Genomic DNA, 25,270 nt, shown 5'->3' with positions numbered 1-25,270 from the left:
CAGGACTGAGGCATCACTTAAATTCTGCTTATTCCCATAGGACTCAGTGGGAGGAATGAGGTGCTCAGCACTCTAGAAAATCAGGCCATTTATTTAGGTGCCAAAATACAGATTAAGGGGCCTAATTTCAGGCCTTGTTTTTGAAACTCTTGGCTGCTGTTCTTACAGCAAAAGCTACATTAAATCTTACCCTGACTTGACATATTTATTTCAAGCCATGTTTAACTCCCGTGAAGGAAAGATGAAAAAGAGTGAGAGAAAGAAAAGGTAAAAGAAAAATGAAAGAAGGAAAAATGAAGGAGGGAAAGAGTAAGTAAGAAAGAAAAGATATATGGAACTAAGGGGGAGAGAAGTGTCATTCGCTGAATCGCCTTTATATACATTCAAGCTCATTTGTTCAGCACTGTATTGTCTTGTTAACAGGGGCAGTAGACTTGCATTCTGACCTACTGATTCTTGACCATTAGAGTGCACAGTGAAATTAGATCAGAGCTGCTTGAATATTATAAATAGACTTTGCCATTTTAAGTAGAATCAGTTAAAACAACCACTTAATATTCTGCAGCTGTGCCTATCTACAGCATCTACTGGCCCACTGTGTTTAAAATTACCTAATAGCAGGAGTAATTTGTTGGAAAAGTAGAGGGGGAAAAAAATCCCATGGGTCCCATAAGTCTCCGCCATGAAAGTAGAGTACCTATGGGAACTGCAATATTGTTAATCTTTCTTTTCCAAGATAGTTCACAGTGAGTGTCTCCATCTGCAGCTGTTTGAAAACTGAGAGTTCCTCCTGGATCCTCACTCTGGAAAAAAGGGTAAGTGTATACAGTAGAAAGCTTGATTCACTGTTGAAGATGGTTTTAATGACTGTGGCTTAAAAATAGAAGCTTCAGTTTCAGATTTATTTAAATCTTTGAAAAACTAATATTGCTGAAAGAAGCTAGTTTTAGGGAACAGAATGGTGGGTCTGAATTCTCAGCAACCCTTTTCTAAGGAATCTGAACACTAGAGAAAAGTGATACATATCAAGACAAAGTATCCATGTGTGACAGAGCTCATGCAGTAAGATTTGTCCTGCATTAAGCACCTTCATAACATTATTGGGAAATAGAAGGATGCCAGACCATGGTTAAATAAACATTTCCTCCACTTAATTAATCCAGAACAGAACCATTCATCACAGACTCTGCAAGGTCCCTTCAACCTTGTCCAGAAATCCTTTTGTACTTTGATAGCATTACTATTGTTTCCAAGTCCCAATCTCAGCTTCTGTTCTACTCCATGGCCCTCTGTTGATTCACCTATAAATCACAGGCTAAAAATTGCCTTTTATCCTTGTCAAGGTTTTTACCCCCACTTTGAACTTTAGGGTACAAAAAGTGGGGACCTGCATGAACACTTTTAAGCTTAATTACTAGCTTAAATCTGGTATGCTGCCACCAGCCAGAATTTAGTGTCTGGCACACTTTCTGTTCCCCCAAACCTTCCCTGGGGAACACAGATCCAAAACCCCTTGGATCTTAAAACAAGGAGAAATTAACCATCCCCCTCCTTTTCCCCCCAGACTTTCCCCTCCTTGGGTTGCCTTGAGAGGCTTCACCCCAATCCAAACTCCTTGGATCTTAAAACAGGACGGAATTAACCATCCTCCCCTCCTTTCCCCCCCACCAATCCCTGGTAAATTCAAACTCAATCCCTTGGATTTTAAAACAAGGAAAAATCAATCAGGTTCTTAAAAAGAAAGCTTTTAATTAAAGAAAGAAAAGGTAAAAATTATCTCTGTAAAATCAGGATGGAAAATGCTTTACAGGGTACTCGGATTCATATAGACTAGAGGGACCCCCCCCCCCCAGCCTTAGATTCAAAGTTACAGCAAACAGAGGTAAAGAATCCTTCCAGCAAAAAGACACATTTACAAGTTAAGAAAACAAACATAAGACACACCAGCCTTGCCTGGCTATTACTTACAATTTTGAAACATGAAAGACTGATTCAGAAAGATTGGGAAAGCCTGGGTGTACGTCTGGTCCCTCTTAGCCCCAAGAGTGAACAACGAACAACACAAAAAGCACAAACAAAGACTTCCCTCCACCAAGATTTGAAAGTATCTTGTCCCCCTGTTGGTCCTCTGGTCAGGTGTCAGCCAGGTTACTGAGCTTCTTAACCCTTTACAGGTAAAAGAGACATTAACGCTTAACCATCTGTTTATGACAATCCTTTACAAAACACGGCTCCCCTCTAGAGCTGTTTGAAGCTTCATAATATAGAGATCTTGATTCACAGATATCCCCAGGCTTGAGTACTGTACCTTTCTCTAGACCAGCCTTCCTTTAGCTTTTGTCTTGTGATTACAGCATGTTCAAAATACCACTGCTGGACTAATCACATAGAATGGATGGACTAATCACATATAAAGGTTTTACACTACTTTCTAACTATTCAGTCTTCTATTTTGAGATTTCCCAGCTGGTGTAAATTGGCATAGCTCCATGACCTGATCCCTAGTTTTTGCGGTTAGATTCTGATATCCTAAATCCCTTAGATCAACACCTTAATCCATGAACAGTCCCATTGATTTCAAGTAAGGAGTAACATACAATTCCACATGGTAAGAGTATGAGAACCTGCTATTAATGTTTTTTTTCTTGGGTTTTGGGGTGAAAGAGGAGAGCTCCACTGTGCTAAATTAATGTGATTTATTTTTTTTAAAAACTTCATCTAGGGAGACATTGTATAGCTTCTGCCATACAACATTCATGAAGTCTATTAATTTTGAATTAGAATGTTCTGACCCATGAGTACTCAAGTTTGTCTAGGTGGATATTCAGGAATACAGCACCTCCTTTCCAGGAACTGAATGGATATTCTCTTCATGCGTTTGAAATCTTGATCCTTCCCCACTGGGAATTCTCTAGATCATTAGCCACTTCAAACAATACTTCTGATTTCTAATCAAGTACAAAACTGTGAGTTTACTTTTCAATATATATAGATACCACTATGTGTAATATTTAGATACATCTCATTAAATTTTACACTATATATTTATGGCATAACATGGACATGATAAATAAATGTTACTCTTAAAGCACTGTATGTGTTTTTCAGTAAAATCTTTTATGCAGGAGAAAATTGTGGTTTAAATGGAGTGCCTTTTGTAGTTCCAAAAAACACCCTGAGACTTGAACTGAACTCTTACCAGAATTGCAATGAAGTTATTCAGTAGCAAACAAAACACCTACCATTGTTTGTAGGGCTGTTGTTTAATCGCAGTTAACTCACAAAAATTAATCGTGATTAATTGCACTGTTAAACAATAGAATATAAATAGAAATTTATTAAATATTTTGATGTTTTTCTACATTTTCAAATATATCTATTTTAATTACAACACAGAATACAAAAGCAGCAAAGAATCCTTTGGCACCTTATAGACTAACAGACGTTTTGGAGCATGAGCTTTCGTGGGTGAATACCCACTTCGTCAGATGCACCCATGAAAGCTCATGCTCCAAGATGTCTGTTAGTCTATAAGGTGCCACAGGATTCTTTGCTGCTTTTACAGATCCAGACTAACACAGCTACCCCTCTGATACTTGACAGAATACAAAGTATACAGGGCTCACTTCATATTTTTTATTACAAATATTTGCACTGTAAAAATGATAAAAAAGAAATAGTATTTTTCAATTCACCTCATACAAGTACTATAGTGCAATCTTTTTATTATGAAAGTTGAATTTACAAATATTTTTTTCTGTTACATAACTGCACTCATTTATGGGAGATTATGCTGCCCACTTCTTAATTACAATGTCACCTGAAAGTGAGAACAGGAGTTCGCGTTCGCATGGCACTGTTATAGCTGGCATCACAAGATGTTTATGGGCCAGATGTGCTAAAGATTCATATGCCTCTTCATGCTTCCATGCTAATGACACTTGTTAAAAAAATAATGCATTAATTAAATATATGACTGAACTCCTTGGGGGAGAATTGTATGTCTCCTGCTCTGTTTTACCCACGTTCTGCCATATATTTCATGTTATAGCAGTCTTCTTGTTCCCAGCACGTGTTGTTCATTTTAAGAACACTTTCACTGAAATTTGACAAAATGCAAAGAAGATACCAATGTAAAATTTCTAAAGATAGCTACAGCACTCGACCAAAGGTTTAAGAATCTGAAGTGCCTTCCAAAATCTGAGAGAGATGAGGTGTGGAGCAAGCTTTCTGAAGTCTTAAAAGAGCAACATTCTGATGCGGAAACTACAGAACCCGAACCACCAAAAAAAAAAATCAGCCTTCGGCTGGTGGCATCTAACTCAGATGATGAAAATAAACATGCATCAGTCCGCACTGCTTTGGAGCATTATTGAGCAGAACCCATCATCAGCATGGACGCACGTCCTCTGGAATGGCGGTTGAAGCATCAAGGGACATATGAATCTTTAGCGCATCTGGCATGTAAATATCTTGTAACATCGGCTACAACAATGCCATGCAAACGCCTGTTCACACTTTCAGGTGACATTGTAAACAAGAAGCGAGCAGCATTATCTTCTCAAATGTAAATAAACTTGTTTGTCTAACCGATTGGCTGAACAAGAAGTAGGACTCAGTGGACTTGTAGGCTCTAAAGTTTTACATTGTTTTATTTTTTAATGTAGTTTTTTTGTACACAATTGTACATTTGGAATTTCAACTTTCATGATAAGGAGAGTGCACTACAGTACTTGTATTAGGTGCATTGAAAAATACTATGGGTACGTTTACACTACGGGATTATTCCGATTTTACATAAACCGGTTTTGTAAAACAGATTGTATAAAGTCGAGTGCACGCGGCCACACCAGGCACATTAATTCAGCTGTGTGCATCCATGGTCCGAGGCTAGCATCGATATCTGGAGCATTGCACTGTGGGTAGCTATCCCGTAGCTATCTCATAGTTCCCACAGTCTCCCCCTGCCCCTTGGAATTCTGGGTTGAGATCCCAGTGCCTGATGGGGCAAAAATCATTGTTGCAGGTGGTTCTGGGTACAGCCTCACCCTTCCCTCCCTGAAAGCAGCAGACAGCCGTTTCGCGACCTTTTTTCCTGGGTGAACTGTGCAGACGCCATAGCACAGCAAGCATGGACCCTGCTCAGATCAATACCGCAACCGTGGATGTTGTAAACACCTCGCGCATTCTCGTGCAGCCTATGCTGAACCGGGACCTGCAAAGCCAGGCGAGGAGGAGGAGGCGGCTACGGCAGCGCGGCGACGAGAGTGATGAGGACATGGACACAGAATTCTCTCAAACTGCGGGCCCCTGCGCTTTGGAGAGCATGCTGGTAATGAGGCAGGTTCTAGCCATTGAATACCGATTTTGGGCCCGGGAAACAAGCACAGACTGGTGGGACTACATAGTTTTGCAAGTGTGGGACTATTCGCAGTGGTTGCAAAACTTTCGCATGAGTAAGAGCACTTTCATGGAACTTTGTGACTTGCTTTCCCCTGCCCTGAAATGCCATAATACCAAGATGAGAGCAGCCCTCACAGTTGAGAAGCAAGTGGCAATAGCCCTCTGGAAGGTTGCAATGCCAGACAGCTACCGGTCAGTCAGGAATCAATTTGAAGTGGGAAAATCTACTGTGGGGGCTGCTGTGATGCAAGTAGCCAAAACAGTCATTAAGCTGCTGCTACGAAACGTTGTGACTGTGGGAAACGTGCAGGTCACAGTGGATGGCTTTGCTGCAATGGGATTCCCTAACTGTGGGGGGGCAATAGATGGAACTAATATCCCTATCTTGGCACCGGAGCACCAGGGCACCCAGTACGTAAACTGCAAGGGGTACTTTTCAATGGTGCTGTAAGCACTCGTGGATCACAAGGGACGTTTCACCAACATCCATGTGGGATGGCCAGGAAGGGTTCATGATGCTCTCGTCTTCAGGAACACTAATCTGTTTAAATGGCTGCAGCAAGGGAATTACTTCCCAGACCAGAAAATAACAGTTGGGGATGTTGAAATGCCTGTAGTTATCCTGGGGGATCCAGCCTACTCCTTGATGCCATGGCTCATGAAGCCATACACAGGCAGCCTGGACAGTGGTCAGGAGCTGTTCAACTACAGGCTGAGCAAGTGCAGGATGGTGGTAGAATGTGCATTTGGCAGTTTAAAGGTGCACTGGCGCACATTACTGACTCGCTCAGACCTCAGCCAAACCTATGTCCCCATTGTTATTGCTGCTTGCTGTGTGCTCCACAATCTCTGTGAGAGTAAGGGGGAGACCTTTATGGCGGGGTGGGAGGCTGAGGCAAATCACCTGGCCGCTGATTACGCGCAGCCAGACACCAGGGCGATTAAAAGAGCACACCAGGAAGCGGTGCACATCAGAGAAGCTTTGAAAACGAGTTTCATCATGGGCCAGGGTACGGTGTAATTGTTGTGTTTGTTTCCCCTTGATAAATCCCCCCCCGATTGACTCATTCCCTGTAAGCAACCCACCCTCCCACTTTGATTACAGCTTGCTTAAGGAAATAAAGTCACTATCGTTTTAAAAGTCATGTATTCTTTATTAAAAAGTCATTATAAAAAGAGGGAGAGAAATGACAAGGTATCCTGGGTGTGGTTTGGGAGGAGGATAGGAGGGAAGGAAAAGGCTACTAAAAACATTTCAATGTAATGACAGCCTTTTGGTTGGGCTGTCCACGGGGGTGGAGTAGGCAGGTGCACGAAGCCTTCCCCCACGCATTCTTATACGTCTGGGTGAGGAAGACATGGAACATGGTGAGTGGTGAGAGTGGTTACACAGGGGCTGCAGCAGCACTCTGTGACCCCGCTGCTCTTCCTGAAGCTCCACCAGACGTCGGAGGATGTCAGTTTGATCACACAGCAGCCCCAGCATTGCATCCCGCCACCACTGATCTTCCTGCCTACACCTCTGATCTTTCTGCCGCCACCTCTCATCGTGAGCGTCTTTCCTATCCTCACGTTGGTCCCTCCTATCCTCACGTTCACTGGCATCTTTCCTGTAACTTGATACCACGTCCTTCCACTCATTCAGATGAGCTCTTTCATTGCGGGTCACTTCCATGATTTCCGAGACCATTTCGTCTCGCGTCTTCTTTTTCCTCCGCCTTATCTGAGAGAGCCTTCGGGATGGAGTAGGGAGACTTGAAGAATGTGCAGCTGCATGAGGGAGGGAAATAAGGGAGAGAAGTATTTAAAAAGATACATTTTACAGAACAATGGTTATACTCTTTCACAGTGAACAACACTATTCACCTTACATAGCACATGTGATTTTACTACAAGGTCGCATTTTGCATCTTAATATTGAGTGCCTGTGGCTCTGGTGTTACAGATCTCACAGACACAGGACTGGGCATCAGAATTCAGCTTGCATGCTGCCATGGTAAGCCATTGTTTTTTGGCTTCTGCAGCTTTCATATACACAGTGCCCTCCTTTCCCAAATACCAAGCAAATCCCTTTCAGTGCTGCTTCTTTCCTGTTAACATGCAGCAGCAGAAGCCACCCCCACTCCAATTCTGTGGGATGATCGCTTTATCCCTCCCCCCACCCCATGGCTGGTATCACGGAAGATCACTGCTAATTACCCCCCTTGGTCCCCCCCCCACCGCGTGGCTGGTAGCAGAGAAGATCCCTGATAGCCAAAGGCGAAAAAGCTCAGCGCCATTCCCCTCCCCCAGCTTGGCTACATGCAAGGAAGGATTTCTTTTAAGCAACAGGCAAACAGCCCAGTAGGAATGGCCATCTCTGTCCCCTTACTTAAATTCCTGAATTTCAACCAGGTTACCATGAACGATATCACTCTCCTGAGGATAACACAGAGAGATAAAGAACGGATGTTTCTTGAATGCCAGCAATCACCGGGACCATAGGCAGCTATGCTTTGTCATGCAATGTTACCCGATTACTTGCTACATGCATGATGTGGTAAAGTGTCCTACAATGGTGGACGGAATAAGGCTACCTTGCCCAGAAACCTTCTGCAAAGGCTTTTGAAGTACCTCCAGGAGCACTTCATGGAGATGTCCCTGGAGGTTTTCCGCTCCATCCCCAGAAATGTTAACAAACTTTTCCAATAACTGTACTGGCCGCGAATGCATCCCAAGTCCTCAGGGCAAATCAATCATTAAAAAATGGTTGCTTTTAAACCATGTTTTATATTTACAAAGGTACACTCACCAGAGGTCGCTTCCATGGCTTCACTGTCTGGCCTAGTGGCTTGGAAGGGCTGGGAGGGTAATTCCGTCTGGTGAGAAAAAGCTCCTGGCTGTTGGGGCTAACGGAGTACTCTGTGCTCTCTGCAAGCTCGTCCTCCTCTTCCTCCTCCTCATCTTCCCCGTCCACAGAATCCTCAGGCATGGCTGAGATTACCAACCCCACCTCGGAATCCACGGACAGGGGTGAGGTAGTGGTGGCTAGAATTGCATGCAGCTCAGTGTAGAAGCGGCATGTTTTCGGTCCTGCCCCAGACCTTCCGTTTGCTTCTTTGGTTTTCTGGTAGGCTTGTCTGAGCTCCTTAACTTTCACTCTGCACTGCACTGAGTCCCTGGTGTGGCCTTTCTCCATCATAGCCTTGGAAATTTTTTCAAATATTTTTTCATTTCGTCTTTTGGAATGGAGTTCTGTTAGCACAGAATCCTCTCCCCATATAGCGAACAGATCCAGTACCTCCCGTGTGGTCCATGCTGGAGCTCTTTTTCGATTCTCAGGAGACTGCATTGTTACCTGTGCTGATGAGCTCTGCGTGGTCACCTGTGCTGATCAGAGCTCCACGCTGGCCAAACAGGAAATGAAATTCAAAAGTTTGTGGGGCTTTTCCTGTCTACCTGGCCAGTGAATCAGAGTTGAGATTGCTGTCCAGAGTGGTCACAATGGTGCACTGTGGGATACCGCCTGGAGGCCAATACCATCGATTTGCGGCCACACTAACCCTAATCCGATAGGGTAATACCGATTTTAGCGCTACTCCTCTCGTCAGGGAGGAGTACAGAAACCGATTTAAAGAGCCCTTTATACCGATATAAAGGACCTCGTTGTGTGGATGGGTACAGAGTTAAATCGGTTTAATGCTGCTAAAATCGTTTTAAATGCATAGTGTAGACCAGGCCTATTTCTTTTGTTTTTTACAGTGCAAATATTTGTAATAAAAATAAATATAAAATGAGCACTGTACACTTTGTATTCTGTGTTGTAATTGAAATCAATATATTTGAAAATTTAGAAAACATACAAAATATTTAAATAAATGGTGTTCTATTATTGTTAATTGCACAATTAATTTTTTTAATTGCTTGACAGCCCTAGTTGTTCACATTTATAGACTCAACAATGAATGGCTTTCAAATGAAGCCATCTAAAAATAATTCATATACCAGTGACTGCAATTCTTTTACTTGATACTCTTGTTACTACTGTTGCTGGAGAAATCCAAAGGAAAGCCCCGACCTCTACATCCTCTAATGCTGTGGCAGTACCTCAAAAAAATTTTGGTGGTGGGCACAACTTTTTGTACAGAAACTGAGTTTCATTATTAAAGCTATCATTAAAGTAGATGCCCTTCTACTATGTATTGAAGAATTGGCAAATATTCTGATTCTGCTAAAGCCAGTACTTTTCTTTGCCCAGGCCTCAGGATTATCTCATCTTTCTCCACAGCACTTGTATGGTGAAATCTTACTGTCCCACTATATTAGACAACAAATCCTGCAGGATGGCAGGGGGTTAGACTAGATGATCCTTGTGGTCCCTTCTAATCCTATGGTTCTATGATTCTATGAAAAGTGAGGTCCCTACTGCTGTTGAAAAATCTCTTTCATAGTGCCAGATCCCTCTTTCAATAGAAAAGGCTTCCCTTGACTTCACTGGGTCTTGGGATTCTCTTCCCCCTAAAACAGACAAGTCTGTATTAATACAGTTGGTATATATATACATACATACCTGGCAATAGTCATCCTCCAAGAGTAGTTGTCACCATTTAGCTATGTGTCAAATCTGACCAAGTCTATGAAACTTATAATTCTTTAGAAAAACTCTTATCTAGTTGAAAAATGTGTTTCCATATGAGGAGTAGAAGAAGGGTGTGGACCTGCTGGAGATGCAGGAACATGTTTGTGCTAAACTGAAAGGAGTAGCAATGAGAGGTGAAGCAGGACCAGGAAATAGGGTTGTGCAGATGTCCCTGCACCCAAACCCCTCATCACTGCCCCCATCCAAAAAGCCCACACCCGCATTCCAGATCCTGTACTCCCTCCCACATCCCAACTCCCTACCTAAGCCCAGAGCCCCCTCCCATGCTCCAAACCCCTTGGTCCCACCTCCCAGCCTGTACCCCAAATCCCTCATGCTGGCCCCACCCCAGAGCCCGCACCCAAAACCAGAGCCCTCTCCTCCTCCCACATTCCAAGCCTCTGTCTCAGCCCAGTGAAGATGAGCAAGTGAGTGAGGGACAGATGGCAGGTGGATGGAATAAGCAGGGGTGGGGCCTTAGGGAAGGGGCAGGGCAGGAGGCCAGGCCAGGGTGTTCGATTTTCTGCAATTAGAAAGTTGGCAACTGCACCAGGAAACCTATGTGATTCTGAAAGTAGTGTCAGGAACAGCTTCTCCATTTGTCAGAGATGATTAGCGAAGACACAGGTTTGTGTAGAAAGACAAAGGTATGAGATCCAGAAAAGGAGAGAGAAATGAACAGTATGGCCAATGCCAGCAGTCAAAAATATATATATATATAAATTCTACCCAAAAAAGTCATGAGATTGTTTATGTAAGCAGAGTCAGGATGAGCTCTACCCTGACATCTGGTGGTGAATTATAGGGAGTGTGGAAAGGAATTTCAGGTATTTGCATTGGCACACCCATCCCATCTAGCATAGCCCACGGCAGCCTGGGATGGTTATTTTGACAGCTCTGGGATCTCCAATTTCTTTGTTATTGGGGCAGGAGGAATAAAGTGTTGTCATCCTGATTATGTGAATGAGGAACTATGAGACTGGTTTATGACAGAGATGTCTCAACATTAATTATGTAGCACTTGCTAGACAAGGGACATGGGTGCCAAAACCCAGTGAAATGAGAGAGGTTGGGGACTGGTGTGTGTATGTGATGGTATGGGTCCCTTTTGAGGGCCTGAAACACCAATTGCACATCCTCCTCTCTCCACTGTTGAAGAGCAGAGCTAATTTTGATTCCATTAGGAGTCTGTCTAGAGGCTTGTGAGCTGAATTCACATTGGGCCAATGGTGCACCAGCACCAGGGCTCCCCTACTACAAGCTGAAATCACTAAAAGAGCTAAGCTTACTGGGCTGAGATCACTGAATGCTGTGTTAACTAGTGGGGGAGCCTGAAGATCTATTGCTAAGCGGCTGGCAGAGTGGAGCAGTTTGCAACATGTTGGAGCAGCCCACGGAACAGTGAGCGGAGTGGTGTGGAGTGGTTTGCGGGGGCGGCTAGAATGGCTCACGGGTCAGCTGGAGGAGCGGCACAGCTGATGGAGTGGAGTTGGTGGTGGTGAAGGCTGCAGCAGAACTCCACGGAGAGGCAGAGCAGTTGGCCCTGGCCCATGTAAGGTGCCCCTTAACACCCTGTGTGTACCCCCCTGCAGATAAACTTTTGAACTCTGGGGTGGCACTGACCAGAGACTTTCGGGTTGTTGGACTTCAGGGTGATTGGACTTAAGACCCTAAGGGGAAAGGACATTTCCAAACATACTTGGATATGGGTTTTTTGCTTATGGTTTGTGTCATAATCCTGTTTGTGGTGTTTCTCCAATGTGATGCCACATTGTTTCCCTCCTTTATTAAAAGGATTTTGCTACACTCAGACTCCGTGCTTGTGAGTGGGGAAGTATTGCTTCCTAGAGGCGCCCGGGGGGTGGTGGTGGTGGTATGTATTTGTCCCAGGTCACTGGGTGGGGACTCGAGCCAGTTTTGCATTGTGTTATTGAAACGGAACCCCTTGATACTGAACCCGGCCCTTGTTGCTGCCAACTCAGAGGGGCAGAAGGGTTACATTTATAAAACAATTTCATTATTTTAACCCAATAAATGTTGGCTTTTTGAAAATTTGTATTCTGGTTTCATAGTCTTTAGGGTTCATCCAGTCCACATATTCAAGCATTCCGCTGCAATCACAATGGCCAACAACTTAACTTTTTTCCACATAAAATCTGAGATTCTCATGCCATCTTATGATTCCAGCAGTTGGGCCTTTAAAAACCTACCAGTATTGTAAGACAAGAATACGAAGCAAGTTGGCAAAACTGGATGTGATGCATTGGGGCGAGGGATGAAGACAAGGGCCCTGAGATCTCACTCTTATTTCTCACAACTTCATTGGAAGTAACTTGTGTCCTGAGAGGGGAGAATAGGGCCCACAAAAAGCTGGAGAGAACACATGGACAAAGAAACCTAAAGAAAGGGGCAGGACCCAAAGAGCATTTACCCTGTCAGAGCGCAGAGGCTGAGAATGTTTTAATTTTTGTTATTTTTATGCTGTTTGAAAATGTGGAATTGAGCTAAAAAAAATGGCACGGAGTAAATTCCTCTTAAGCTTTTTGGTACATAACCCACAGAAACTAAGTACTTCATAGAAACTTTCCGACACCCACAGTCCTAGTGCCAGCATTTATATTTTAAAATTATGTGCCCTATTTGATTCATTCTTGAGGCTGACCTTCCTGAAATGACCAAGCTGATATTGTGATTAATGAGCCAATTATTTTCATCTGAGACATGGCACAAAACAAATAGCCTATTCTCCATCAATTTATTGTTTTAATAAGCAAATCACATCCTCTACTCTTTATTGCTGTTCTTAAATGAAAGTTGATGAATCTCTTGCATGCTTCATTCCCAAAATCTTTAGGATATGAGTAGGCCAAGTTTGAAAGATAGGATTTTATTTACCTGTGGTGTTAACAACAAACACACACAGGTAGCACTTGGGGATGATGGCTCAGAGACTACAGTGATGGAAGTACATAACAGGCAGGCAATCACTCATAAAGGTGGACACCAGACATACGATGCTGTAGCCCAGGAAGGTATCAGCTTTCTATTGGTATTTTCTTGACTTATATAGTCATGCTTATAGTTTATTCCAAGAGGAAGACTGAAATTATATTGTATTGGTGGAGGACTTGAAGGCACAATAACATTAAAAGAATCTTTACAAAACTCTAGGCAGAATTAATTCTAAATCATGTTACTGGAATTTGCAAGATTATTTCCCTCCCTCCCCCACTGTATCCCCTGACAGTCACATAAGTGTCCAGAAAGGGGAAGAAAAATGTGGGAAAAGCTGTCTTCTTCTGAGGAGTGGAAAAGAAAAGTAAACAAATATGCTGGAATGACTGCATGGAAAATGTGCTACATTATACCCTTGGGAGGGAAGATTAGTAGCAATGATGCAGACTGGGCAGGGGCCATGGTTTTGAAACCACTCAGGACCTGTGTTCCCATGCAGCTTGGAACCTCCCTGTTCGATGCTGGTGTCTCAGATACCAACAGCAGTCTGGGCAGTAGGGTGTTCCGTGCAGCAGCAAAGAACAGAATTAAATATGTAGGTACTTGCTGGGGGAGAATGTTGCAATGAGTTTTTGGTTCAGAAGCACTTGACTCCACATCTGCCTCCTCACACACCCACAAATGTCTGAATGTGTAGTTGCCCCTTGGAGGCTGATGGGGAATATGCAGAGTACACACTACACCCCTCCTTTCATGTTTCTCTGTTTACTTTGCCTAGTGCTTCCAGGTGCTTCGGTGCTCCATGTATTGTCTCCATGGCAGAGGGGAGAGAAGAGCATCCAGCTTGGTGTTTAGGAAATGGAGGCATCCCATGAATAGTTAGGATGGGTCTGATATTCAGAGGTGCTAAGTTACATAGCTCCAACTGAAGTTGATGAGGGCTGTTGGTTCTCAGCACTCCTAAAGATTGGGTTGTGTGTGTTTTTTTAAGTCCAAAAGAGGTGTGCTTTCTGCTTCACAAGTTGTGTGTGAAGGCAAGAGACCTGTACTGCCAGTATTCTGGGAAAAAAGCATACTGTGCATATTAACAATACTACTTTGAGTGCCAAGTCCTCAGTGGGTGAAAATCAGAGCAGATCAACTGTAATCAAAGGAGCTATGGTGATTTAACCCAGTTGAGGATTTAGCCTAGTATTTCTGCAGCACCTTTCTATTAGAAGATCTCAAAGTGTTTTACCAACAACAGTGAACTGATCACCAAGATACCTTTGCAAGGCAGCGAATTATCTGTCTTACAGATATTGGGGGTGGGGGGAAATGAGGCACTGACTAGGAAAGTAATTGCCCAAGGTCACTCATCAAGTCTCCCACAAGCAAGGAATATAAGAGTCAGATCAGATAACCACTCCCATGCCTCAATCTCAGAAATATCCTTCCTCCCTGAATCTTTGTTAGTTCAAGTTCTAAATGGTGTGCTTGTGAGGGTACGTGCGTTGTCTTCCTTTGACACAAATTCCAAAACAAATTCTATTTTAGACAGATATGAGTGGCTCACTTACAGGTAGAAATACAAAGCTGGTACAGACCAAATGGAGAATTGCTCCAAGCACAAATGTAAACCCAACTTTTCCCGTGTGTTCTGCTCACCAGCACAGGATTTGGCCTTGCATCATCAGGACTTTCAGACAATACCTTTCTGCCTAGAGAAATGTAATAATGTTTATACAGTTTTCTATGGAAAATCTGAAACCCCAAATACAAAAGGGCCCTTATAAAAGGAGATTCATTCCAAACATTACTTTGTCACAAGATGCTTTTATTGTAACGTTACTAGGATTTTATTATTTTTAAAAAAGTCATTTTAGAAAAAAATTAAGGTTGTTAAATATATATTTCATAATGTTAGGATTTTTTTTAAGAGACTGAAGACCAATATCTTCATGCTGTCCTTGTCTCCATATTATAGATATATGGTTCTTGCACTTTATAGAACATCTTTCATCTGTAGTTTGCTAACCAATAGTACAAACTATATAGAGCCCTGATTTTACAAAGGTATATGGAAACTCTTCGATAATGAGGACCAGTTTTATGTAGTTGCTAACCTTTCCTGCAGAGATCCTAATAGAGAAAATCACTTTTCTACCAAAGTTTCTTCTCCATTTTCTTATTCAGTACATTGAGACTATAGCAGGAATCCATTTTTCTTTTGGTATTTAAGGATTTGATCAAACTCTTATTGAAGCCAATGGAAATCTTTCCATTGATTTCAATGTGAGTTTGATCAAGGATTAACGCAATCATTTTTTTCAAGCTTATTTAATTGTCTCCATTTTCTTCGTGTTTTTTTTAATGCATTGTCTGATCAGGAATCAAATGCTCTGATCCAATATAAGAGAAAGATGTGCATGACTTTGGATTCAAGAGCTGTTTATGCCCTAGTATTGATTAAATGAGGAGAACTGTAGAATGGATTGATTGCTAGTGCGGGTGGCACAGGCATTTTTCATTTAAATATTTAACTGTGAAGAAAGATAACCTTCTTTGTCTGAGAATGTTCTGAAAACAGCCGACGGGGTTTGGCTTTAAAGGAATGCATGGAAGAGGCAATTTTTTTTCTGCTTTCAGTGATCAGTCTGTGTAACTCCAGCTGCAAAGTGAGCATTTTAAATAACAACTTGAAGCGGTCTTAAGCACAAATTGTAGCCTTTCCACAAAGTAGTTAACCTATTGCATAGTGTTGAAGAATAAGTGTGAGTGGGCATATCCATAAAATCTACAATATTCACTTTTCCAAGAAATTATTCCTTTGAATAATAAAGAGAGCAGGTTGAAAGTTTTCCGTCTGAAAAAAACAATCTATTTTGTCAAAACCAAAACTTCCTGTGGGAATATGTTGATTTTAACCAAATATCATTAAGAAGAATATTGAGGAAAAAGTGGTAAGGTTTTTAATATTTCCAAAATGCAAAGTTTATTATAAAAAATTCAAATAAACATATCAAAATTAAAAAAAGTTTCAATTGATCCAAAACTCCATTTTTTCAAAAAATTCATTGTGGGAAATTTCAAAATTTTGTTGCAATTCAGACTGTTTCTTTTCCTGCAAATAGCAGAACTTCACACAAAATGGACAGTTTTTGCACAGTTCTGTAAACATTTTATTAATAATGACTGGACTTGGCTGAACAGTGATGAGCAAAAAAGAGGCAATGTCAATTGACACTTTGGCACTGGCAGTTAAAGTACATCTGTTCCTTTGCAAGTGATGCTGATCTGGGAAACTGAGGGCTGGTCTACACTGGGGGCGGGGGATTGATCTAAGATATGCAACTTCAGCTACATGAATAGCGTAGCTGAAGTCGAAGTATCTTAGATCGAGTTACCTACCATCCTCAAGGCGCAGAATCGATGTCCACGGCTCCCTCTGTTGACTCTGCTACCGCCGTTCGCGTTGGTGCAGTTCCAGAGTTGACAGGAACGCATTCGGGGGTCGATATATTGTGTCTAAATGAGACGCGATATATCGATCCCCGAGAAATGGATTGCTACCCGCCGATATGGCCGGCAGCGAAGACATACCCTAACTCTCAGCATGAAGGGATTATTCATAGAATAATAGAGTTTAAGGTCAGAAGAGAAAATTGGATTATCTAGTCTGACCTCCTGAATATTACAGACCATTACATTTAGTTACCCCTGTACTAGGCTCAATTTGTGTTTGGCAAAAGCAAATCTTCCAGAAAAGGTAGCCAATCCAGTTTTGATTTGTAGCATTTGAAGGATCATGACATGGCAATGTTCGCTGTTGGATCAAATTTGGACAAGTTTGTTGTAGCTAAAAGAAAGCTAAGAATTGATATTCCCAGAGAAAGTATGGTAAACTACAACCCTCCCATCCCTGCTTTTTTTTTTTTTTTTTTTTGGTAGAAGCAATGATCAATTCAGAAGGAATTGCTAAAGGAAATAGGCTATTTCAGATTTCAAACCACATAAAAGGTTCCTGCACCCCTCTTTTGCTTGCACTGCATAGCACTATTCACTTCTCCGTGCTCTTCTCAAGTAATGTTAAACTATGGGTTTGGCTCCTGCTTCCATTGAAGATAATGGAAGTAGGTTATTGAATGAAATAGGCCCAATTCACAGTTGCCTGTTGGTCACTGTCCACTAGAGCCAGAGTGAAGTGGGCATATGGGAGCACAGGAAATTCTCTGGGAGAAGGTGAGCTCTCACCAAGGGCCTTCTTGGAGGAATGTTGTCAAGAGTCCAAAGCACATTAGCCAGTCCTTGTCCATGCCTAGTCCTTTTTCATTTAGATCTTCTCTGGGATAATGTTTCCTCAGATGCAGACATGACCATATCTACTTTTATTATAGCTGAAGAAGCACTTCCACTGAGTCACTATGTCCTGTATCCTGTCTCTGCCTGTTTCCACTTCTGCAAAATGGGATTGTAGTAGGGTGGGACCGTGGCTCAACGCTCCCTGAGGGCGGAGGGGAGCCACACCGACTCGCTACACGCTGTCGGCCCAGTCCCTTGGCTTCGGGGTTGAGGCAACAACGCTGAGTCGCTGGGGAGTTCGGGACTTCCTCTGCAAGGCTGAACAGCAATAGTCGGGCTTCCCCGGGTTAATAGCTCAGGCCCTCAGGCAGAGCTGAGCAGGAATAGTCGGGCTTCCCCGAGTTAATAGGCTCAGGCCCTCAGGCAGGGCTGAGCAACAATACAAAGTCAGTTAGGGCTCAGGCCTTCTGCTGCAAGGCTGAGCAACAATACAGAGTTAGTTAGGGCTCAGGCCCTCTGCGGCAAGGCAGAGCAACAATACAGAGTTAGTTAGGGCTCAGGCCTTCTGTTGCAAGGCTGAGCAATAATATACAGTTAGTTGGGGGCTCAGGCCCTCTGCTGCAGGGCTGAGCAACCATACACAGTTAATCAAGGGCTCAGACCTTCTGCTGCAAGGCTGAGCAACAATATAGCCTTAATGGCCTCCGCAGGCCAGGGGGAGGGGGAGTCTGCCACCCTTGGAAGGGTGGCAGGGGGAACGCAGGCCCTCCCACTCCACTGCGTTCCAGCCCGGGGCCCTAGTAGCGGCTGTCACCACTGACGGTCAGTGGGGATCCTGACCGCAACACACTGACATGGGCTGAGGTAAATCTGCAGCCTGACTGGGGTCAGCTGTCCCCGGGGTACTTCCAATCTCCCCCTCACTGGGTACCTGCCATCTGCCGACGCCATCCAATGGGTCCCAGACCATGGGTTCCTCAGGATACGGGGCGCCAGGGAGTCCAGGCCACTTCTCTGTGTACGGGGCGTGGGGAAGCTCAGGCAGCTCCTCCAGATGCAGGGCATTGGGAAGCTCAGGTAGCTGCTCCAGGTACCGAGCATGGGGCAGGTCAAGCCAGCCCTCCTCCAGGGAGCGAGCATGGGGCAGGCTGGGCCCGGCGGGAGCTCAAGCACCAGCGTTGGTCCTCTCCAGCAGCCTGCCGCCAACTGAGCGCCGGGGCCGGGCTTTTATACTTCGTGTCCCGCCCCTTCACTTCCATGGGGCGGGGACAGGTGGCGGTGGCTCCGCCCACTGCTGTGCCTGTTCTGGCTTGTCCCTCTCAGGCGCGGCGGGGAGTGAGGTCTCTTCGCTACAGGGATCAGTAACTTATTGGTTCACATGCATCTGAGGAAGTGGGTATTCACCCACGAAAGCTCATGCTCCAAAACGTCTGTTAGTCTATAAGGTGCCACAGGATTCTTTGTTGCTTTTATTGGTTCTTATATACCACTTTCCACCAAAGGACTGTAATTTACAAGCAAGGGGCCTGATTTACTTCCACCAGTTCAAGCAGGCTGAAGTGTAATTTGGACAGTTATTCTTCAGGGATTATTCACCCCTTGCTGAGGTCTAGCAGTGGTCACAACGCCACTCTACCTGGGTTCCACTGGGAAAGGGCAGCTTTAAAATGCAAGGAAGCCCAGCCACTGGAGAGAGAGAGTCGGAACATCTCCCTGTTGCTCTTCCCTCACTCTGCAATTCTGCCCACTTCTAAGTCAGCCCTTTGATTGAGTATGGTTACCTGCACAATCTATTCTAAAACAGACTCAGGAAGATGGGGAAAGGAACCTTGTGTCTGTTCCTGGCTGATGGTCACAGAGCATGGAAAATATTAACTATTACAAAGCTTTTAGATGATAATTGCATTTTTGATTGTGCTTTTTCATCCTTAAGAAGTTAATGCACTATTCCTGGAAGAATATATTATTGAAAGAGCCTGCATCTTACTGGAAGAATCTTATTTATTTGTGCTAAGATGGCTCCGCTAGCACTCCCATCTATTAGTGAAGACTACTTCACTAATCCTTAAGTAAGGTCTCTCTACAGACATTTAGGAACCTTCACTAGGGAATTTTGTTTTAGTTGGCTTTTAGCATTGATTGCTAACAGGCTAAACAAGTTTTCCTCTTTTGATGTCTTTGTGCACTGGTGTAGCAACATCTTCCTAGATCAGAGCTCGAGATGAAAAAATATCCATCTGGGTAGGGAATGACACAAGGGAAGACTCTCAAAGGATGTATTAATGCTAGGAATTTACCATCCATTCCATGTACAGAAGGGATCACCATTGGGCCATTCAGACTCTTAAATCTGGATGTGTTTGAAAAGAGGATCTACAGAATATTCACATAAGAAAAAACCCACTATCACGATACAAGTGTAATTTACATTTGACCTTCAGTTGTACTGCAGATCTATTATTTTTCCTGATGCACTGCAGAAGCCTCATATAAATCTGTAACTTGACACAAAAAAAAAAGTAAACAAAAAAATACAACTCCACCCAAACCAACCACCCTATGCTTTGGCTCAAGGAAACAAGAAAACAAAACATTCTGAACGTCATTTGGAATTGTCTAGGGTGTTACTTGTGCCTAAAATGAACATTGTAACCTTGAAGGGAAAAATACATTGTTTTAGGTCAACACAAGAGAAATCCTGCCACTTGTCCCAACAGCAGTTAAAAATCTATGAACTGCTAATAGGTTTGGAATTTGTACCATTTGCCTAGTCTTTTTCAGTTTTGGAATTGGCCAATAGTGCATGTCACAAGGCATCTGGTACAATGGCTCTTTCTTGATACAGGGTAAAATTTTCAAAAGTGACTTTGAAAATTTGGGCATCAAGAGACTGACACCCAAAGTGAAATGCCCCAAGTGAAAGACTGTCGTGTCTCTGATAATGGATACTTGCAGTTGCTTCAGGGAAAGGTGCAAGACACCCGCAGCTGGCAGTGATGGAATAGCCTGTCCACAGGACAAAGTCCTACCTCATCCTGTTAAGTAAGGAGCAGGCTTGCTCTGAAGCACGAGGGTCTATATCTATTCTGAAACTTAAATTGCTATTTAAAATGGGACTTAGTGCTTTTGAAAATTTACTCATAATCTTGAAAAAAAATTCAGAGCCATTTTAGGAGCTGCAACAATATTTTAAAGTGCTAACATTTGAAACCCTTCTTTTCTTTCCATGGGCAACCCATGAAAGATAAAAACTGAGTTCTAGGGTGCACATATATCTTCACTATAAAACTGTGAGGTTTTATTTTTTTGTACCTGACCCCTTTAAATTTCTAGCTCTCTCTCATTTTGTTCTCTGGCTTTTTGCTATAACAGTCACACACACACGCACACACAGAGTGCTTTCCAATGGAGTCTTTACTCTTGTGTGTTGCTTCATCATTTATACTGAAAGGCTCTGTTGCTCTTTGTGCATATAGAAATATAAGCATCCTGGTGACATGGATGGAATTGTGAAACACAGAGGACGTAAAAGAGGTAAAATCTCCATGAGTACAGGAGTAGTGTGTGAGTGTGTGTGAGAGAGAATGCAAATCAGATTAGAAGCAAGCCTGAGAATAAACTGCTGCTGTGCACAGCACACAGGGAGGGAGCTAAAAATTTAAAAGGTATAGTGTGAATAAAAGATATCAGTTTCATAACTTCAAATTCCTCCCTTCTTCTGTTTTGAGCAAATACAGGGCTGTTCTGCTCTGCTATACTGTTTCAGAGCAGAAAGAGAAAATTCCATGTTTTCAATAAGATAACTATGCAATGTAATGCGTACCACAGACTACACAAGGGTGATTTTAGCACCTTTAAAGAAAAGGCCTCTATATATAAAAAACAAAGACAGGTGTGGCCGTAGCTCATTCACGTACAGTAAGCCATCACCACCAAGTCTGCTTCCTGCATTTGCTACCCTTGCCTTGCTCTGTTGCCTCTGCTCACTCTCAGAGGATGAAGTAAGAGATGAGGACTAGATATGTACTTTAAAAGAGGGAAAATTTCTGTTTCCAGCACACAGGAGCACTGGTGCATAAGGTCCTCAAACATTGGCAGCTGCTTGATAACTGTAAAGATTTGAAAGATTTTCCCTACCCCAGCCCTAAGGGAGAAAAAAACCCTTATGGGTTCTGAAGAAGATCTTGTATTGAATCATTGCCTTGTTATTCTGCAAGTGGGAAAAGCAGGAACTAAGGTATACACGGAGGGTTGGATTATGACCACAACTGGTATGTTTGTGCAGCTGTTTGAAAAAAAAATCCCTGTCTTTTAAGATACATAATTAATTTCAGCTAACTTTTAGCATGATTATTTCATCTCTTCCTTCTTATGAGACTGGCTCATTGCCATCTGGAATTATCATCCGATATGTTAAAGGACATTCATGGCAGCTAGGACTTCCCAAGAGTTCCAACTATATGCTCAGCATTTCAGAAATCTGCTTGCTTGCTTTCTGAATCGATGCACTTTGATCCATTATGCCACTTACTTTTTTCCTCCTCATCTTTCATCCTCCCTTGCCAAATTTGCAGCATAACAAATGCGAAGACTAACCAGTTGGGTAGTATGCAGAGGATTGTTTTTCTAACTAAATTTCAGATACAGATTCGCCTGTCAGACCTTTGTTTAAAAACAACACCCTCTCCCCCCCGCAACCAACCAAAAAAATTTCACCTCCCTTAAAAACTACTTGCTTACAAAATCGCAAATAAAAATACAAAAATTGTCACAGCACACTATTACTGAAACATTGCTTACTTTCTCATTTACCCTATAATTATAAAATAAATTAATTAGAATATAAATATTGTACTTACATTTCAGTGTGTAGTATACAGAGCAGTATAAACAAGTCATTGTCTGTATGAAATTTTAGTTTGTACTGACTTCACTAGTGCTTTTTATGTAGCCTGGGTGTAAAGCCTAGGCAAATATCTAGCTGAGTTGATGTCCCCCCCAGAAGACCTCTATGTACCCCCAGAGGTACATATACTCCTGGTTGAGAACCACTGAGTCAGGGCACCTAGAGTCTTGAGCTTTGGTCCAAATACATCAAATGCATTAAGGAAATGGCCCAGTCTTATAGAAGCTAAGTTTTAAGGCCAAAAGGGACTATGCTCATGTATACAGTGACCTCATGCATAACACAGTCCAAAGTTCTGAGTGTCAGGCAGATGCCTTGGGAATTGAAATATCCTGTTAGCCTCCTAGGGAATTTGTAAGGGAAGTAATTTCTACCCTAATTGTCTTTCAGTGATTATGTGATGGCCACCCTATAGCTGACACTCCAGGGATGGAACTGGGGAGTTACAGACCTAAAGATATGAGCTGCTACACCTTGTGCTAAAGCTCAGGACTGCAACCGCTCATATCCTCTGTGGATCAGCCCAGAGGGGTAACCTGTAACATATCCAACTAGGTTACAAGACCTATGATAAACACAAAATGTGCCAGGCCTTGGGAAGGTATTAGGACAGGAAGTATCTAAGTGTACTTTGCTCCCTACCAGAATGCACCTGTTGGAAGAGTCAACACAGGTCAACAGTGAACAGGGATGGGCTCTTAATTTCCACTCATTTTATATGGAAGATTTCTCTCCCTCCCCTTTAAAAATTTATAAATGCTAAAGGAGAAAAGCTAGCAAGTTATGTAATTACAAAGGGGCTAAAGCATCACCGACACCGACTTCATTGCCTTTGAGTACAAGGGCTGTCCAGCAATGTTGCAATATTGACAATATGTAACCCCCTACATTACTGGAGTTGGCAGCTTTGCGATAATGTCAGAATTTAAAATGTGTGCATTTCCCTCTTACAGATGACAGTCCTGTCAGAATCTCCAACAAAGTCTAGCCCTTATAATCCTAAGAGGGCTTCAGAACCAGGAACCGGGAGAAGACTATTGATAATCAGTGTAAACTATTTTGTTTGGTTTGATTTCCTCTACCCTGAAGCACTACAGAACAGTCTTAGCACAGATAAAGTTAAATACATGCAAAGGCAAAATGTGATGACCATGATAAACCACATTGTTATGACTCTCCTTCAGTCGTGCCTGGATTGAGTCCTCTTCAGAGTTCAATAAATGCTGCAACTGGTCAGCTAACTATTGCAGAGCCATCCCTTCCCAGGAATTTTGCCTGCCACTGCTATGGGCTTCAAACCTATGTGAGCCAGCTCACAATGATAGACTGAAACTCTGATCTCTGAATGTCAGTCCTCCTACTTATCACAGTGGATCATAATGCTACCTTCTAGGCTGCCCTCTCAACCCTTTTCTGAGCTTGCTTTTACTGAGCTGCTGTTAGCCCCAAAATGCACAGTCTCTAATGAAAGCTTTCCAAGACCTGACATGAAATACCTATGTTTATTTAAGACAACATTTTGACTGTAGCCTACAGGCATTTTGATATAGAAAGCAATTACTTGGAGAGTAATAAATCAGAAAAGTTACTTCTGACCTACATTTGACTACACTGCTGGTGACTCCAGTACTATGACAGAAAGAATCACTGCTATTTTTCTGCTAGACAATCTACTTGGTTTATAAACTATAAATATTTGCTTAGAATAGGTATTAGTTAGTTTGCTAGCTGTAAAGCATTAAATCTTGCCAGAATAGCTGGCCCTCCTAATTCACTATAAAAGTTACAGGAGCATTATGGTGTTAATCAGAGAGACAAAGTTGGTTGAGCAAGCCCTTTCAGACCTACAGTTCTGAAAATATTTGGGTGTATGCCTCCATTTTCCCAAGAGATTCTTATTCAGCTGTTAATCTGCAACTTCTTTTGTGATGATTGGAGAAGAAGGTGGCTGAGCTTCCTGAAGTCTGGAATTGTTGCAACTGTGAGATGGGAAGTGATAAGGTCACAGTTATAACATAAAAGCCACCACATTGAAACAAGTCAGTAGGTCACATACACCAATATTTTGTCTCCAATAGCAGACTATACCAGATGCTTCAGAGGAAGGCAAAACCCCTTCATAAGGCACCTGAACAATTGTGCAATACTATCTTGTGGGAGTGAGATGAATTTCTTCCTGATCCAACTCAATAAGAGTGACAATCCTGTAATTTTCATCTTAATGTCTTTGCAGATTCTATTCTTATTATGTGTCAAATTCTTTTCTAAATTTTATTAAACAATTTGCCTCAATAATGTCTTGTGACAGTGAGTTCCACAGGTTAATTACAAGTTGTTTCCGTAAGTATTTCTTTTTCTCCTTTGCAAGCTTTTAACTGGATTGAGTGTCCTCTTGTCCTTGAATTGGGAGAGGCGGGCAGAGTGAAAAAAGAGAGGCTAGTTCGCCTTCTCAATCCCATTTATCAATGGCTGCATCCCAGCTCCTTGGGAAAATTAGCTGCAGAAATGAGAATTGCCTGGCTGTGAGAGGAGCGTTCACAGCAATTTGCACAATGCACAGGCTGCTGATCCAGAGAAAGAAAATGGAAGACACTTCACGTACACAATAAAGATGGATACTTTCCTGAGACAAGTGAACAGTTACAGCTGTCTAACATTACCCAGCAGGAAAAATGTGTAGTCATTAGGGGCAATGTATAAAGTGATGCATTGATTTTGGTATGCAGGACGTGGCAAATTCATTGATTTACAAGAAAATGTATATCTAAGCAATGGTAAATCTTAACTGCTGTGTGGGGCGGCTGTTCCTCACACCAGAGATTAGAGATGAGTTCAAGGTGCAGACTTCGTATCTGGGATTTATCCAGTGTTTGAGGGTGATCTGAGCTGGATCTAGACCACATTTTGTGGCTTGAGCTGGTTTCCAGTCTAAATCTAGTACGAGGAAATGTTACTCAATACTGTACTTATGAAGACATTGAACTACGGATTTTGAGTAAAGGTTTCTGAGATCAGAATTTAAACTTGCAATACTATGGTAAACTTGCAAATGATAGCAAAGATTAAGCAACACAACACTGTTCCACATCCCAAAGCTACCTAAAAAC

At 42.6% G+C, this 25,270-nt stretch overlaps 1 protein-coding gene across 1 annotated transcript in view; it reads left to right on the top strand.

The window, feature by feature from the left end:
- GALNT18 (polypeptide N-acetylgalactosaminyltransferase 18) overlaps window positions 1–24,444 on the top strand; it is a 512,560-nt gene extending 488,116 nt beyond the window's left edge. The window contains exon 12 of the mRNA XM_050955082.1: window positions 23,117–24,444. Within this exon, the coding sequence (XP_050811039.1) occupies window positions 23,117–23,362 (246 nt within the window). The 3' untranslated portion in view covers window positions 23,363–24,444. The remainder of the gene's footprint in view (window positions 1–23,116) is intronic.
- Window positions 24,445–25,270: the final 826 nt, after the last annotated feature.

Source organism: Gopherus flavomarginatus, chromosome 5 (genome assembly GCF_025201925.1).
Source record: "Gopherus flavomarginatus isolate rGopFla2 chromosome 5, rGopFla2.mat.asm, whole genome shotgun sequence".
Lineage (NCBI taxonomy): Eukaryota > Metazoa > Chordata > Testudines > Testudinidae > Gopherus > Gopherus flavomarginatus.
This window is presented reverse-complemented; position numbering and strand designations above follow the sequence as displayed.